At 48.2% G+C, this 15,506-nt stretch overlaps 1 protein-coding gene across 1 annotated transcript in view; it reads right to left on the bottom strand.

Moving 5' to 3' along the window:
• The window catches only part of SLC35F1 (solute carrier family 35 member F1), a 257,285-nt gene extending 244,562 nt beyond the window's left edge, over positions 1-12,723 (bottom strand). Inside the window, exon 1 of the mRNA XM_075498623.1 lies at positions 12,349-12,723. Coding sequence (XP_075354738.1) covers positions 12,349-12,551 — 203 coding nt within the window. The 5' untranslated portion in view covers positions 12,552-12,723. The remainder of the gene's footprint in view (positions 1-12,348) is intronic.
• Between the last annotated feature and the right edge of the window lie 2,783 nt (positions 12,724-15,506).

Below are 15,506 nucleotides of genomic sequence, written 5' to 3'. Positions count from 1 at the left end.
GCTCTCGGGAAACCTCCCCTTGTATTCTGACAGTAGGTACCTCAGGAAGGGTAGGCACCTTTGAAAAGATGCCACCCCCTCGTCTCCCATAGCCACACATACTGTGCACATTAGTCATTTTGTTTCTTGGCAAACGTTTGCCCATAAAGTTTCAGAGAAGCACTACAGTAACTGCAGACCAGATGCTTCCGAGTACTACGCTGTATTTTATAGCACTGTATAGCATTTTACAAGCATTAACTAATCAACAGCTCTTCCAGGTAGTTAAGTTTAATTATCCCCATTCTACAGGTGCTGAACCAGACCCAGGGAGGTTGAGAGATTTGCCCAAGGCCAAAAAAACAATTGGTGTCCAATCCTGGACTGTAAATCAGGCGCTACTGTATGTAACTTCTTCCTGAGCCTCTCACTGCAGCAGCAGCAGCGTTCCCTTCATCTGCTGCTGCAGTACAAGCTTCTCCTGAAAACACGCCAGGCAAAAGCCCACCTCTCCCTGCCCTCCACTGCAATGGGTTGGTCGAGCTGCTTTTTGTCCACCAGCTCTCCTGTAACTTAATCAGCACAGCCAAGATGACACAAATCATCATGCTCTGCTTTGCTCCCAAACCCCGCGACTGAATCAGGCAGGCAGTATTCACAGGGCATCTCCCCATCTTTCTAACTCTGATGCCTACTTCTGCATCCTACTTATATATGCTGGTTTTGGGGGTGGTTTTTTTTCCCCTCAGTTTCCCTCAATAAGCTGACTGGTCTTTTTTGTTGTTTGTTTATCAGGCTTGAGCTTTTAATACGCAGCAACTGCAGTGGTGCACAAGCGGCAGCTACAGTAGCAACAGTAAGTCCAGAGCAAAAAGCGGTGAGATGAGCAGTATACTGAATGGATACAGCAACTTTTGCTACAAAACAACAAAGAAAGGCTGGCTGGAGAAGAGTTAGTCTTAAGGAGCTTCACCTTGCAGACCACTGGATAAAACATTATCTCTGTGGGCTTGCAGCTGCTGGAGATTTCTCCACAGAAATGTCTGGTGAGCTGCTTTGGATTGGATTTAAAGGCTGGGCTAAGGTCAACCAGTCTCTGTAATTCCCTTCCCGAGAGTTACAGAATATTTCTGGTCCATCCAAAGGAAGGAAGGATGGTATCTCCAGGCACCACTGGTGCTGCGATGGGAACTGCCTGAAGACTGATCTCTCCCTACCATCAGTGCTGTCTACCAGTCTTGAACTCGCAGCGTGGGCAGAGGTGGCCAAATAGCTTTCCTCCCCCGTACTTGCTCTGGCCCCCGCCTTCCTCACCTCCCACCACGAGCCTTCAGCAGGTCCCACCTGATGCTCGTGCTCTGGAAGCAAGCGAACAAGCCCCACATCAGTTACCCATTTCAGCTGGTCTTTGCTACTGCTCCTCGGATAAACACTGCTGCTTCTGAAGATAAACACAGAAAAACATGCAAATATACTACATTGGGCAGGCAACTTAGCTGTAAGTTACCTTCGTTCCCTCTCCTGCTTTGGGTCTGCCATCCAGAATGGCAGCCAAAATGCATCTCAAAGATGAGGTCTGGTCTCAGGGTGTTTGCAAGTCTCAACCTTGCAAACACCTAAGCTGCCGACTAATCTCAACGACTGAAGTATGGTCATGACTCGTTTGATGCTTGATGCGTGGTATTTTGCTAAAACAGAGCCCACATACATGAAAAAAAAAATGATTAAAGGACAAAGAAGAAAGACAAGTTTAAAATTGTCAGAGCGTATGCTTCAAAATAAATTTCAGCTAAATACTCTCAAGTGTAACAGTATTTTGTATGTTAGTAAGACCATTCAAATGAGAAAAGAAATTGGTATTGATTCTGCGGGCTCATGTCTCAATACATCTATAGGTTGTAAAAGTGTAGGAATAAATCTAATAAATTAATCTAGCTGAGTAATAATAAGTTCCATTAACACAGTAATACCTACCGAATCAATATGTATGAACAATTTCAGACCTCAAATTTAACAGAAGTTCTTCTACGAGTTGGAATGTGCTAGAGTTTTTTTATTTATAACAGGATGTTGAATTCAGGTAACTTTTGTAGTTCATCTTAAAAGATCTTGCATGCTTAGACACACAGCCCTTTTTTCAAGTGAATTATTAGGGAACTATTTGGTGTCTTAAACTCAGGTGACTGCTTTAGAGCAGGAGAAATTCTGAATCCCAGAGATTTTGCTTGGTTAATATAGATGCAACATAACTCTTTCACTTCGGGCAACCCTCCAACCACCGCATGGCACTGCCTCTCACCCAGACCACTCTGCCTCACTCCTTGGGAGTATTCTGCTACTGAACGGTTGTTCTGATAAGACGTCACTTTTTTCTTTAAATGAGAGAAAACCTGGAATTTTCCTTTTCAATGCCAGTAAGCGGTGCCTTCATACATGTACTACAGCCATCATACCACCTTGCCCCTGTGCTTCTAGATTAAGTCCTCCAAATGTCCTAGACTCTGCTGAATCTCTTCACAGGCATGATTCCCCCTGCTGCAAACTGGACCTGAAAAAACACTGAAGTATACTGTCAAAAAATGCTGGTGAGTGAGCAAAGCAGCTTTGGTAGAAGAATGTGAAGAGGAGGCAACAGAGCAAGGTCTCCAGGTCTCCAGGACTACACACAGGTGTTGTCTGCTCTGGGAAGAACTGAACCACACTTCTGCAAATGGTGATCTCTAAATTCCAGAAAAACAGTAGTTTTTCTACAAAGCATCCCCCTCAGCACACCAGGTACCCAACAGCAGGGGTATGGTATCCAAAATCTGACTGGAAGTTACCTGTGCATATCAGGTAGGTCACGCAGGAAAAGGAGGCACTTCAGTCTGACCATTTTTGGGTGCTGGCTTTTTCCTCACCACGTTACGTGAAGCTTGGAAACTTCTTCTGCCTGACGGTACTTAATCCTCATGCTCAGCCTGATGAAAATTATATCTACAATATTAAAGTTTTATTTCCTTCAAGTATCAAATCCCATACCCATTAAAATATTTTCCAGCTCCCTGCTCAACTCTTCCCACCCTACCTGCTATTTGCTGTCCTTCCTCATTTCAATCTACCCAGGACGGTCCCTACAGACCTCAATATACTGGCAGCAGGGAGTTAAAAAACGATAATCAAAAGCATTTCATGTTTGTAGCAGCAGCAGAAAGAGAAAAGGAAAGGAGCAACAGGAAAGAAACAACTTGCTTAGTTTCATTATGGTGCTCAGCTTCTAGTAAGAAGAGATTTCAGAAGGTAAATGGCCCAAATCAGGCTGCAGAAGCCACTGAAAACACAGAGCTATTTAAACTCCATAAAATATCTGGGCTTAGAATAATCAAAAGATAATTCATTTAATTTTATTAAGTATTTTCCATCATTTGTCTCATCATCATAGGGGGAAAAAAAGATCCACACAGAAAAATATTGCACCCTGGGATAGCCACAGAGGCACCTGGGTAGACAAAGATCCAAATCTTGGTAAAAAGCAGAAAGCATAGGATAGGGTACAGCTTATGCCTTATCCCCCTTGGAGCATCAGGCCCCTACCTGTCAGTGACTCACTTCAGGCCTCCCCTGCCTGCGATTCACAGTCTTGAAGAGTTAGACATCTACCTCCTCTCTTCAAAAAAAGGCAGAGAGAAGTCCCCCTGCTTCTGCCTTGTAGCCACCACTCTCAATCATCCCATCCCCCTCAAACTCCCCCTTCCGCTGAAAGGGTCTAAGCTAGCAGCCCCAAGGCTACATTAAGGGTCAGGATTTTAGTTATTAGGCTGGAGAGATCCAGGAGTGGAGCTGTGGAGCTCTCTTCCTCTTCAGTGAGGTTGATGAAGAGGTATCAGAGCAGGAACAGACTCTGGTATCGCCCTCCCACGCTGTCGGTGGCTTCCTCTCCATTTCACCAAATGGGGGAAAACATTTAGTCCTCTCTTAACTCATTTTCCATTTCTACCAAATGGAAACCAGAAAAAGTCAGGCACATCAAAACACTTGCTAGATGAGAAAAGTAACGGGAACGAATTTTGTTTTCGTTCTGTCATCAACTAATGCTGGCTTACAGGTTGCAATTAACGCTAGGGCTTGGGAGGTAATAATTATGGTCTTGCTACTGGCCATAAATTACCTCATTTATCTGTATTACAGATGCAGCAATCTGTTTCAAGCATAGTGTGTTTTCGTAAATTAACACCTTGAAGCCTGAAATGCCTTGGGAGATGAGCTGGGCAAAAAAGCATCTTCTAGTTCCAAACTTTTAATTTTCAAAACTTCTCCCATTTTGCATTAGGACAAAACCACGACCTTTGGAGGTTCTTCATCCCAAGAGAACCTCACAGTCCATGTGTTCACAGCAGCCCTCAGGGATGCAGCAAAGCAGGGTTAAACCTGGTCTCCTGCGTAAGTACTCCCATCACCAGATTACCATGAAGTCTTACTCGCTCTCCATCCAAAAAAATGCAGTCTGGACATAAGAAACATTGCTGAACATGCAGTCTGGAGAAAATCCAATCCTTCTTGCCAAGGTTTTGACTCATCTACATTTTCTGACAGGAAAAAAAGTTATAGCAAAAGAGAGATTCACTATCCGGCTCCTAAGTTCCTACGTGCCGCCACAGGTCAGACCTATCTGAAGGTGGAGCGTGGCCTCCCGCATCGCTACGGGAAAAGGCAGTGCAAGGAAGCAACTGACCACCACACCAAGGAGAAAGTGAAATTAAGGGCTGAAATGACTGTATCGGCTGCAAACAGAAGGCTGGCTTGGTAAGTGTCACTATTTTTTACAGTGGCACCTACATGGTGTCATTTGTGGGCAGACCTTTCTGGTGAGATCAAGGGCCATCCACCCTGTCTAGGAAATTATTTGGCTAGCACCACGTACCGTGGCACATCCCAAAAACCAGGTGCGCTCCCTGCAGAAGTACGGCACAGTATCGCCGCACAAGGGCTCTCACCGAGCACGGCCGGGCTGTGGGGACGCTCCCTCTTCCGTCTCTTGCTCCTTCGTTGCAGCCGTACCGAGAAGAATGTGATGCATGGGAGTAAAACCCACTACCTCAATCATTTGGTGTCTCTGAGAAAAATGATGGAGAGTGAATACGTATTGAAGAAATGCTTTCTTAAATCACAAGAAACCAAGTCAGCGAAAACTGAAAGACAAGCTTCAAAACTGGCGTGGTTTAAGTAAAAATCCCAGAGAGACAGATGACAGACATAAATAAGCAGAGACAGGTAGATTAGGCGGTTCACAACATGAATTTCACAACCACCAATACTTACACACTTTACAGTCATAGCAATTTATGAGTCCCCATGCAGCTGTTCTTGCAACAGGTGATTTCAGCTGAGCTTGAGCTCAGCTCACAAGCCTTTGAGCATGAGCTTTCTGTTGTTGTTGGGTTTGGGGGGCGATTTTTTGTAGTTTTTTTTAAAGTCGAGCTTCTTCAGCAAGTTCTTTTTCCTAAGCTTTCCTGGTAATTAGCCCTAATCAGTATTCAAATGCTCATCTGTAAGGCTATCTGCTGACTTAAAGGAAGGGAACACCTCACTAATAGCCCCAGTGTTTCCCTCTGCCTGCAGAAACAACCGTGATAAGGACAGAGACTCCAGCCATCTCCAAAGAGACAGAGCCACAAAGAGCCCTTCTGATCGCTGCTGGCATCTGGCCTTCCCCTCATTAGCACATTAAAGCTGCTCTGTCCATCCCATAAGAGCCACTCTGTCCATTCCTCCAGCTTTCTCTATGGAGCCATTTACAGCGCTGCTCCTTTGAAACCCCCCTAGTTCAAGAGGCAGTAACCCCTTCCCAAAGCCCACGGCACAGCCAGTGTCAAAAATTCCCACTTACAGACAGGCACCCAGTAAGTACCGGCCTTCTGAATGTCATAGGTAGACAGAAGACACCCACATATTTCGCCTTGCCAAATTGCCCCTCCTCAGGAAAGTCCTTCCCCAGTCAGTATGTGGGCTGCCGGGTTTAGATTACCGCGCACTTACCGTATCAAATCACTCCAAACAATTCCTATTTCAGAATAGGACCGGCAAGGCTTGTGTCTCCTCAGGTGCAAACTCTCAGGAGCAAAGGCGAGACAAGGGGGACAAAGCTTTCTAACACCAACTCCGAAACCTGTTAGGAAACCACACTCGGACACTTGGAAACCATACTTGGACAGGCTTCCAGTCCTTGCTACAGCAGCAACACGGAAGCTTTATGTACTTCAGCTCATCTTCACTCCTAAATCAAAGCATTTTAAGCGTACTATGTGTCAATTTTAAGCGTACTATGTGCCAATTTTAAGCGTACTATGTGCCAATAAGTGTGCATTCACTGAAATAACTTGTTTGGAGGGGAAGGGGAAGAATATCTTTTTCTCCCGTTTTATATGTATTTCCCTTATGCACCCAAATTATTGGGAACGTAGCTAATTCTCAGAGGTCACTTGCTTTCAAAATGGCGACTACAAGTAAACTAATGAGAAAAGAAAACAGTGGACAATTTTTCATCACTTGATTTCCATATCCTCTGCCAGGATGCTTTCCTACGGGCAGATATGACCTTCCCACTTCCCCAACCAAAAAGAATAATACTAACAGGTATTATTACCTAACTATTATACTAACAGATAAAGCCAACCTAGTTGCTTTACCTACGCTCTGAACTCATTTTCTTTGACTTACTTCAGAATGGTATAAATATTTTTACCTAAAAGGCGAGCTACAGCTATCTGAATTGGGCTCAGACTCATTCTTCTACAGTCACTGTTATTCTGGGTGGACTTTGAGAAGCTATTTGTACTTTTTAAGACTAAAAATCCCCAAGGAAGCTAATCCTTTTGTTTTGAAGAAGAAAGAGAAGCAACTGAAGGTTATGAATACTCACTCTTTTTTTGGATTCCAAAAATGATATGTTTGATCCTTGACTTGCTTTTCGTTAAGGAAAAATGCCATAAATTATTTGGTTTGTTTGCCTCTCTGATCAGTCAACTGAAAGACGTTATTGCTTTGGGGCAATGAAATACATTGCCTCAATTTCATTATTATTCAGTTTCAGGTTCTTTTTAGTACATAAACTCCCTCTGTCTGATTTACTATGTGGGTATGCATCATTAGAAAAAAAAAATCATTGGGTTATAGCTTTTGATACTTGCAGTGTCATTTAAACGGCTCTCATCTCTGAAGAGTTAGTAGCCTTGACACACGGTTCAAGTTCAAAGTTAGTCAGCTAGTGGGCCAAATTATTCCTCAACTCCATTATCAGGGATGAATTGGGCCTGTAACATACTAAAAAGGCAAAAGTTTTACTCAGACTGTACCCAAACAGCCGGGTTTTCTAACAAGAAGAATCCAAATTGCTTTTCTTCATATAATTTTGTTCAATAAATCACTGCCTAACTTAATGAATTGTACTTATTAGCAACATTACTTTTTCTCCCTTTTCCTAAGAAAGGTAGTGGTAATTAGACCATACACTGGCTTTATGCACAAGGCTAAAATTTATCTGATAAAGTGAATAAGTGAGCAAAGAAGTAGAGAGAGACTCACACTGCTCTAGAGAAAGCTTTCACAATTCACTAGTGCAGAGAACGTAACTACAAAGCTATTTAAAAGATGGCATGGGACTGAGTGCCTGAAATTACTCTTACTCCATTTTCTGATATCAGGTTGAATATGTCTCTAATATTCTGATATGACTTTTAGGAAACTTCTGAAAAATAGAAAGTGCCGTTTAGCAACAGAGAGCAAAAAAAACCACATGAAGACATCCTTGAAACAGCAAGATAAGGCACGGCTAGATTTTATAGCAAGTATTCCTTAAGAAAGTACTAAAGGATAGAAGTGGGTAAACCTAGAAAAATGTATGTGCCATCCAGCTTTCTAAAAAAGTCCTCATCGAGGAAAGCAATACAACAGCAGGGCCTTAGACGTTACTTTGGAGACCCGAGTTCATGGATGCGGCTATGGTAATTTTTGTTTCCCAGAATAATCTCATTTACTTCAATAAAATAACTTTGTCATAGTATCTAAATATATTAATTCATTTTCCTTGCAGAAATTTCATTTTCCCTCCTTGTCCTGGTGCCTAGGACTACAGAGACTACGTCCATGTATAAGCAGCACCTCATTTGTTGGCTCTCATTTAGATAAATAATTTGTAAGAATCCCCCAAAGAGATCATTTGGCAACCTGCTTCCCCTGTGTTTCAGCAACGTTTATTCTCTGCCCAGTTCTCCTAAGGAGGTGATAACCAGCCTTCCCAACAGGAGATCAACCTGTAAATCAGTTCAAAAGGCTTCAGGGGCCACAGGCAACATTTTGCAGGTGATTCTCTGCTCTTGACCCTTCAGGTCACCCAGAGAGTGCAAGGAGGGGAGACAAGCCACCACTCTGTGCCGGGATGCAGCCAGACAGAGCGAGTTCAGACCCACCAACAGGTATCTCTGAAATACGCAGGTGTCGGGGTGGAGGCATGGAGAACCGCAGAGCTCCAAACCGCATGATCTTCTCCTTTTTTTCTTGCTTCCCGCTATAGGTGGGAGGCAATAGGGAGCAGGTGAGTCACTGCTTATTAAGTGGTCCTCTACAAGCAGACAGAGCTGGTGGAGTCCAATTTTGGCTTCGCAGAGGCTGTGGGGAAGCAAGCAAGCAATCAAGCAGCCAACATTATTCTTTCTCTCCCCTGCAATATAGCAGGGCAGGGTCAGCCAGGGACACCTACTGAGCAAATGTCACGAGGAAGGTGCCAGGCAGGGCCCTCCAGCTGGGATTCACGGGTGTGAGTCACACGTCCAGGAACGCATTTGCAGTATGTAATCACCACGACATTTCCCCTTAATGCAACGGCAATTCAAAGTCATCCTCTCCGGACTTCAAGGATAACAGGAAGCTTGTTCCTGTTGCAGCAGGTCCTGTGCACCATCACTGGCAGCCCAGAATTTATACCCAAACTATTCCAGTAAATCCCACAATTTCATTGAGCATCTCCAGTCCTCCCTGATTCTGACCTTCAGTTTTGTGTTTCTCTTTGGTTTTCTGTTATGGCCAACTTTTTCACAGTGTTTGCCGTGATCACTGAAATAGAATTTTACGGTCAACCAGCTTTGCTTTCAGTATGTTCTCTCAAACACCCTGGGGGGGTTGTTCCAGTGTTTCCCTATTACCTTGGGATCTATTGAGTGAACAGGGAGGAGAGGTTGGAAGGTGAAGTTAAAATAAGTTTGCATAGCTTGCAAAGCAATTTTAAGAGGAGCCTTCAAAGGCAATTCGGGAATCACCAAGTGCCTGGGTGACCAAACTACTACATATGAAGTGAGAGAGGAATGTTTCAGTTTCTGCTCAGTTCCTGCCAGTGCCTATCCCCATTCTCCTGCTGTCTTGTTTCCTCCACGACCATACCAGAGCCTGTCCCCTCCCTGGGGACAGATTTTTTAGTGGGGCCTGTTGCGATAGGACAAGGGGTAATGGTTTTAAACTAAAAGAGGGTAGATTCAGACTGGATATAAGGCAGAATTTTTTTAACATGAGGGTGGTGAGGCACTGGAACAGGTTGCCCAGAGAGCTGGTAGATGCCCCATCCCTGGAAACATTCAAGGTCAGGTTGGACGGGGCTCTGAGCAACCTGATCTGGTTGCAGATGTCCCTGCCCATGGCAGGGGGGTTGGACTAGATGACCTTTAAAGGTCTCTTCCAACCCAAACCATTCTATGATTCTATAACTCTATGAGCTACAAGCAGGTTTCTGGCAACCCCAGCTGTTGTCAACCTTCTTCTTTTGTTCGTCTGCCTGAGGAGGCCCACTTTGTCTAGCAGAAAACAGAAGCACATGAGCTCAACTCAGTGAGTCAATCAGGAACCTTCCACAAATGGGTCTCAAGCGAGTGGTGCACAGAAAATATAGACAGCATGGAGAAAGTGCTACCCTTTTCCAGTAGAAAAGCATTAACTGAAGAAGCCAATGCTTGGTTTGTTCTGGGCTCCTACTTCTTTAGGGATACTGCATACATATTTCTTCCTTTCCCTTACACATTTGCATGCTATCGTTTCCACAGAAGATGAAAACATAAACATTGTGTCAGGATTCATTTCACTGTGCCAGGATTCATTTCACTGTATCAACAGAAATATTGCATGAAAGCCATGACGTTACATGGGTTGAGTCCTTAGTTCCCATGTAAAGTTGAAGGAAACCTAACTCGGGCAAAATTTCCCTTGATACAGACTTTGGGATGGACTAAAGAGTCTCTTACACAAAGAAAACACCACAGTAACAAGTCTTCTTGCTCTCCATAAATCACATGAATTCAGAAAAAATTGACTCTTGTTTCATGTTTGAGGAGGTAAAAGAATATGTTCGTGAAAAAGTGCCTGTGCTCCTGTTCATCAGGGTGTTCCTCTGGGCGACGGGAGAGCTCGCTTCTGGATTCAAGTTTGTGAATCAGAATAGAGATTTGAACCTTGGTCACCAGAGCCAACTTCTATCCTTTTTCCCCTTCAAAAAAAATCTAGATATTCTTATTTCAATCACATATATATATATAACAATAAATATTGACTTGACTCTATCTATGGCTTATGAATTAATCCAACACCTCCTAGCCAGAAGACTGTGGTCAATTTGATGGCTGCCCAGGGGTCACTATTGCCACCCTTGAACAGGAGTACCTGCTCCTGTATCTGATTGCTTCCGTATCTGATCCCTTTACCACATCTTCATACATCTCTTGCTGCCCCTGAGAAAACTTCTTTTCTCTAGCGTCTTATTTCAGGACTGACACACACCTCAGGATGACCAAGCAGAAGGAGAGCAGGATTTTGCAAGCACAAGACACCTAAGATGACACAGACCGTTGGGTTGAGGAATTGAGTGAATTTTACGATACTGAGAGTTGCAAATGTGCACGTACAAGAAAATGTGTAATTGAGTTTGGGCTGAAGCAGCTCTTTCTTGTTTCAACTACTTTTCAATCTTTCTCATGCTCGAATAACAAAGAATAAATATTTCCTCCCTTAGTGATGCTTTTGAGGATCCTCCTAGAATGGCAGCAGTTAATTAACTGCATATAATAGCAATGATCTGTGAGCAAACAAATACCTTCAGGTATTTGTAACAAAGACAGTAACAATGATAATTTCCTAATGTTTAAAAGCTTGAAGGAGTCAACGAGCATCATCCTCAAAACTAGCATATGCCGATAGAAGAGCTGGTATTTTTCCTAGCAGCTCATTCGTATTACACGTACCCAAAACTAAAGGGGGGACAATGAGGCCGACACCGGTACGCACCATCCCATCGCTGCTCGTAACGCCGCAACTGCTCTATTTAGCACGTAAAAGTCATTAGGCAGAAGCGACGGGGTCAGCCGGCTTTTCAGCCAGGAGCTCAGAGGCTCCTTCTGGAGAAGTGCAACCAGTTAGGCTTTGGAGAGACGCTGTTTCGTAGTAAAAACCTCAGCCCTAATCAAATGCAGTGCAGAAGAAGCAAGTGGCAAAGAGGAGAGCGTAAAGGATTTAAGTAAGATGGTTCCAGTGTTTTCTTGGGCGGTCGGTGAAATAATTTACCCCGCGGACCTGCAGTGTTCCTATCTTGGCACTGACAATTCTGAGCCCCACGCACAGGCGAACCGACCAGCCAGCGCCTCGCCCGCACGCCGCTCCGAAGCCAGAGGATGCTTCTCCCTGACCACGCGAGCTGGTCGGAAATCGGGCAGAAATCCCACGTGGGGCCACCCGGCACCCCGGAGCACCGGGCTGCGCCCGGCCGCCGCTGCGGACCCCGGCCGGGACGGACCCCGGCCGGGACGGGGGCCGCCCCCTCCCCGCCGCCCCTCTCGCCCGCGCTCCAACTTCCCCGGCGGCGCCTCCGCCGCTGGCCGGGCTGCGGCAGCGGGGATGTCGGCTGCCTTCCTCCCCGCCGCCCCCCGCGTGTCCGCGACGGGCCAGGAAAGCCGAAGCAGGCGGGGGCCGCCGCTGCCGCGGTGTGCCTGCGGGCAGGGCAGGTGCGACCGGCACCGGCACCGGCCCCGGCGGGGAGGGAGCGGGCCGGGGCCGCGCCTCCTGCCGCCGCCTCGGAGGCAACAATGGGCCGGGGGAGGCTCCGCGCCGCCGCCCCCTGCCCGCGGCTTCCGCGGGGAAAGGCGCTGCCAGCCCAGCCCAGCCGAGCCGAGCCGAGCCGAGCCGCCGCCGCCCAGCCGGAGCCTTCGCGTCCCCCGCTCCACCCCGCCGAGGGGGCCGGGCCGGGGCTCCCCCGACGGCCGCCCCCGGGACCCGCGCGCCCCAGGGCGAGCGGCGGCGGGGCGGGGAGCCGCGCCGTGCCGTGCCGCGCCGCCGGAGCGCCGGTCCTTCCCCTGGCCTCACCTGTTCAGCACTTTCCTGATCCTCTGGCGCACGCTGGAGGAGGGCGCGGAGATGCCGCTCCTGCCGCCGCCGCTGCCGCCCTCCGCCGGCAGGTTCTCGATGGTGGCCACGACATGGCTGGGCTGCGGCGGGTGGTGCGGCGGCGGCGGCGGCTGCGGCGGCGGGGGGTGGCGGTGGTGGCGGTGGCGCTCGGGGGAGAGCATCGCGGCGGGGCTGCGCCTCAGCGGAGAGCGGGGCGCATCCCGGCGGGAGGGCGGCGGGCGCTGCTGCCGCCGGCGCTGGCTCCCTCGGCTTCCGGGCAGCGCCAGACCCTTGCCCGCTCCTCCCTCACTGGGCTGCCATGCAGCGAGGGGCGGGCTGCCGCCGCCAGCGAGTGCCGCTCACGGTCGACGAAGTGGCAGCAGTTTGGCGACCCTCCTCCTCCTCCCCACACCCCCCGCGCCCAGCCGGTGCCTCCCCCCGGCGGAGCCGCCGCCGCTGCGCCGCCTCGATCCCCTTTGTTCCCCGCTCGCCGCCGCCCCGCGCACGCCCAGCGCAGGGCTGCCGCCGCGGCCCGGCCCGGCCCGGCCCGTCACGGTGCGGCGGCGGCGGCGGAGCCCCCTCGGAGCCGTGTGTGGCGGCGACCGCCCCTGCGCGCCGCGGTGCCGCCGGCCGAGCGCGGCGGAGGCGCCGGCGGCGGTCGCCAGGGGGCGCCGGCGGCGGCGGCGGCGGCAGCGCCCCCGCTGCCGCGGCGGGCGCCCGGCGGGGCTGGGAGCCGGGCGGGGGTCGCGGGCGGCCCCGGGGGAGCGGGGGTCCTTCCCGGGGGAGCGGGGGGCCCTCCCGGAGGAGCGAGGGGCCCTCCCGGGGAAGCGGGGTCCTTCCCGGGGATGCGGGGGTCCCTCCCCGCGGAGGGGGGCTCCTTCCCGGGGGAGCGGGGGTCCCTCCCCGCCGGCGGGTGCCGCCGTCCCGCGCCCGCCCGCTGAACTCCGCGCTGGGTACGCGAGGGGGGAGCCGGGCCAACGGGCTGTCCGGCTGAGCGCTTGCTTACCCCCAGGCTTCACCCCATGAAATACCGATTTTCTTTCGGGGTTGCCTTTTTGGGGTGGTTTTTTTGCTGGCCAAGTGACCCTCGCCCGCAGCTGGGCAACACGGCATCTTCTCAGCGGTGTTAACACCTAGGAGCTGCCGTACATTTGCCCTCTGAAGCGTGGCGTGGCCTCTCTCGGCGTCGGTGAATGGGAAAAAGTGTAAATAAAAAATGCTTCTGAACAGCAGCCTTGCTCTTACGCTGCCAGAGAGGCACGTAAAGGACTGCGGGAGGGATGGCAGTTGCCATAAAGTTCAGAGCTCCACACATTTTTCATAGGGACGGTGCACTTCAAGTTCATGCCTGGGCGAGGCTTGTTACAGACTATTGTGTTAGTCCCTTTCAAATACAGGGAGTCTCTCTGAAAAGAAATGGAATGAACGTGGTTTTGATATTTCTTATTCTAAAGAGTAAGATGTTTCGTTTTAAAAATTAAATTAGGCTCAGAGGAAGTGAAACATATACATACCTTTTAAATCGATCGTGTCCCTCTGAAATGTATTACCTGATAATTTTGCAAAGTCCCATAAGTGAAATAAATTTGAAATTTCACCTTTTCCATTCTATTGTCCCCTCTACTTTCTTTTCTCATAGATTCTTTCCCTATATTCCTGTTCGTGTGAATCTTACACAGAGGCGTGAAGGTGAGAGGAACATTTGTAAAAATCAGGGAAATGTGGTTATAAAGCTGTGGAGTGTCCCCAAGGGAAATCAGATAGATGTAATACTCAAAATTACTTTTGCTTTTTTTTTTTAATGACTAGATTTCAGGCCGGTAATGTCTGTTTATAGGAACTATTCCTTTAGCCAATATTAATTTTTAATATGTCGGTTTACTCTGAATACCTCAGCAGCCTCAGCCTAACAGGTCTTCAGACGAGATCCAGTGGAGCATGTTGCTCTACCAGAGGAATGCTTTTGAAGATGGGGCTCACTCACTTGAAATCCTCTAAAGTTCATTCTCCATTCTGGGCAGAAAGCCAGCTGTTTTCAGCATGAGCCGAACCTCGCTTGAATCGGATTATGCCACTAAGAGATTCTCCTCTCTCCTATTCCCCCCATGGCAACCACATGTTTCCATAAGTGGAGAGAAGATGAGGTTCATTCTCCCTGGCAGCTCTTGGAAGTGGAAGGGACAGAGCCTCCAAAGCCTCAGTGTCTGCAGCCGGGGCGGTCCGACGTTAGCTGCAGGGCCGGCCGCCCGGTGCAGCCGTCGCCACTGCGTGCCATCACCGTGTGGGTCCAGCCGTAGCACCCCCAACTCGCACGCTCTTCTCTATCCCATGTACCTCTAACATTTAGAGGTACCATGTCTAACCTGGTAACATTTCCACGCCCTTCGTTAAACACGCTGTTTCTCCAAACTGCGGCTGGATGGCAACTGCAAATATTCTGGAAATACTCTGTGCCAGCATGAGAGGGTTTAGATAAGAGATGCGTTTGCTTCTGAGTGCTCAGTGGCCATTTCAGACTAATCCGGCAGCTGAGCGGATCAGAACAGTGTTTGTGTAACTTTATTCCTACTGATTAAACCAAATGAATGCATACCTGAAGTCCAATTTGGAATCTGCCAATAAACAGGGGGCTGTGGGAAGCTCCTGTCCTCAGGACAGCCCCCTTATTTGGCAGCCCCCTTTTTACCGATGCAGAGGGAAACCATAGGTCCGTGCAGACAGCCCTGCTGCCACCATGATGAATGGAGTTCTTGCACACGCAGGTCTATCATAAATACGATGCCAAACATTTTCTGTGTCCAATAAAATTGTTTCTAATTACTTTTCAGTTTGTCTCACTATCATACCACATGTGTAGCATTACGCCATCCCATGGCTTTGTGCATTTAATGTTACAGTTTACTCATGCTGTTTTTTTTCCATTATTAGACAAAATTACTGGGAGGAACAATTATACTGGATGTATTCTGTTTAGTAATAACAGCAGATTGACTGCATCAATCTGATATTACTAAATATCAGCAGATTGATGATATTACTGATTGATTGATTGTATAATCAGTAGTGACTGATTGAGAGCAGTGTTTTTTAATGTTTTAATAATTACTCAAGATGCTGTTCATGTTGCTAAATATCCC

Source organism: Mycteria americana, chromosome 3, assembly GCF_035582795.1.
Source record: "Mycteria americana isolate JAX WOST 10 ecotype Jacksonville Zoo and Gardens chromosome 3, USCA_MyAme_1.0, whole genome shotgun sequence".
Classification (NCBI taxonomy): domain Eukaryota; kingdom Metazoa; phylum Chordata; class Aves; order Ciconiiformes; family Ciconiidae; genus Mycteria; species Mycteria americana.
The sequence above is the reverse complement of the archived record's forward strand: the minus strand, read 5'-3'. Positions and strand labels throughout refer to the sequence as shown.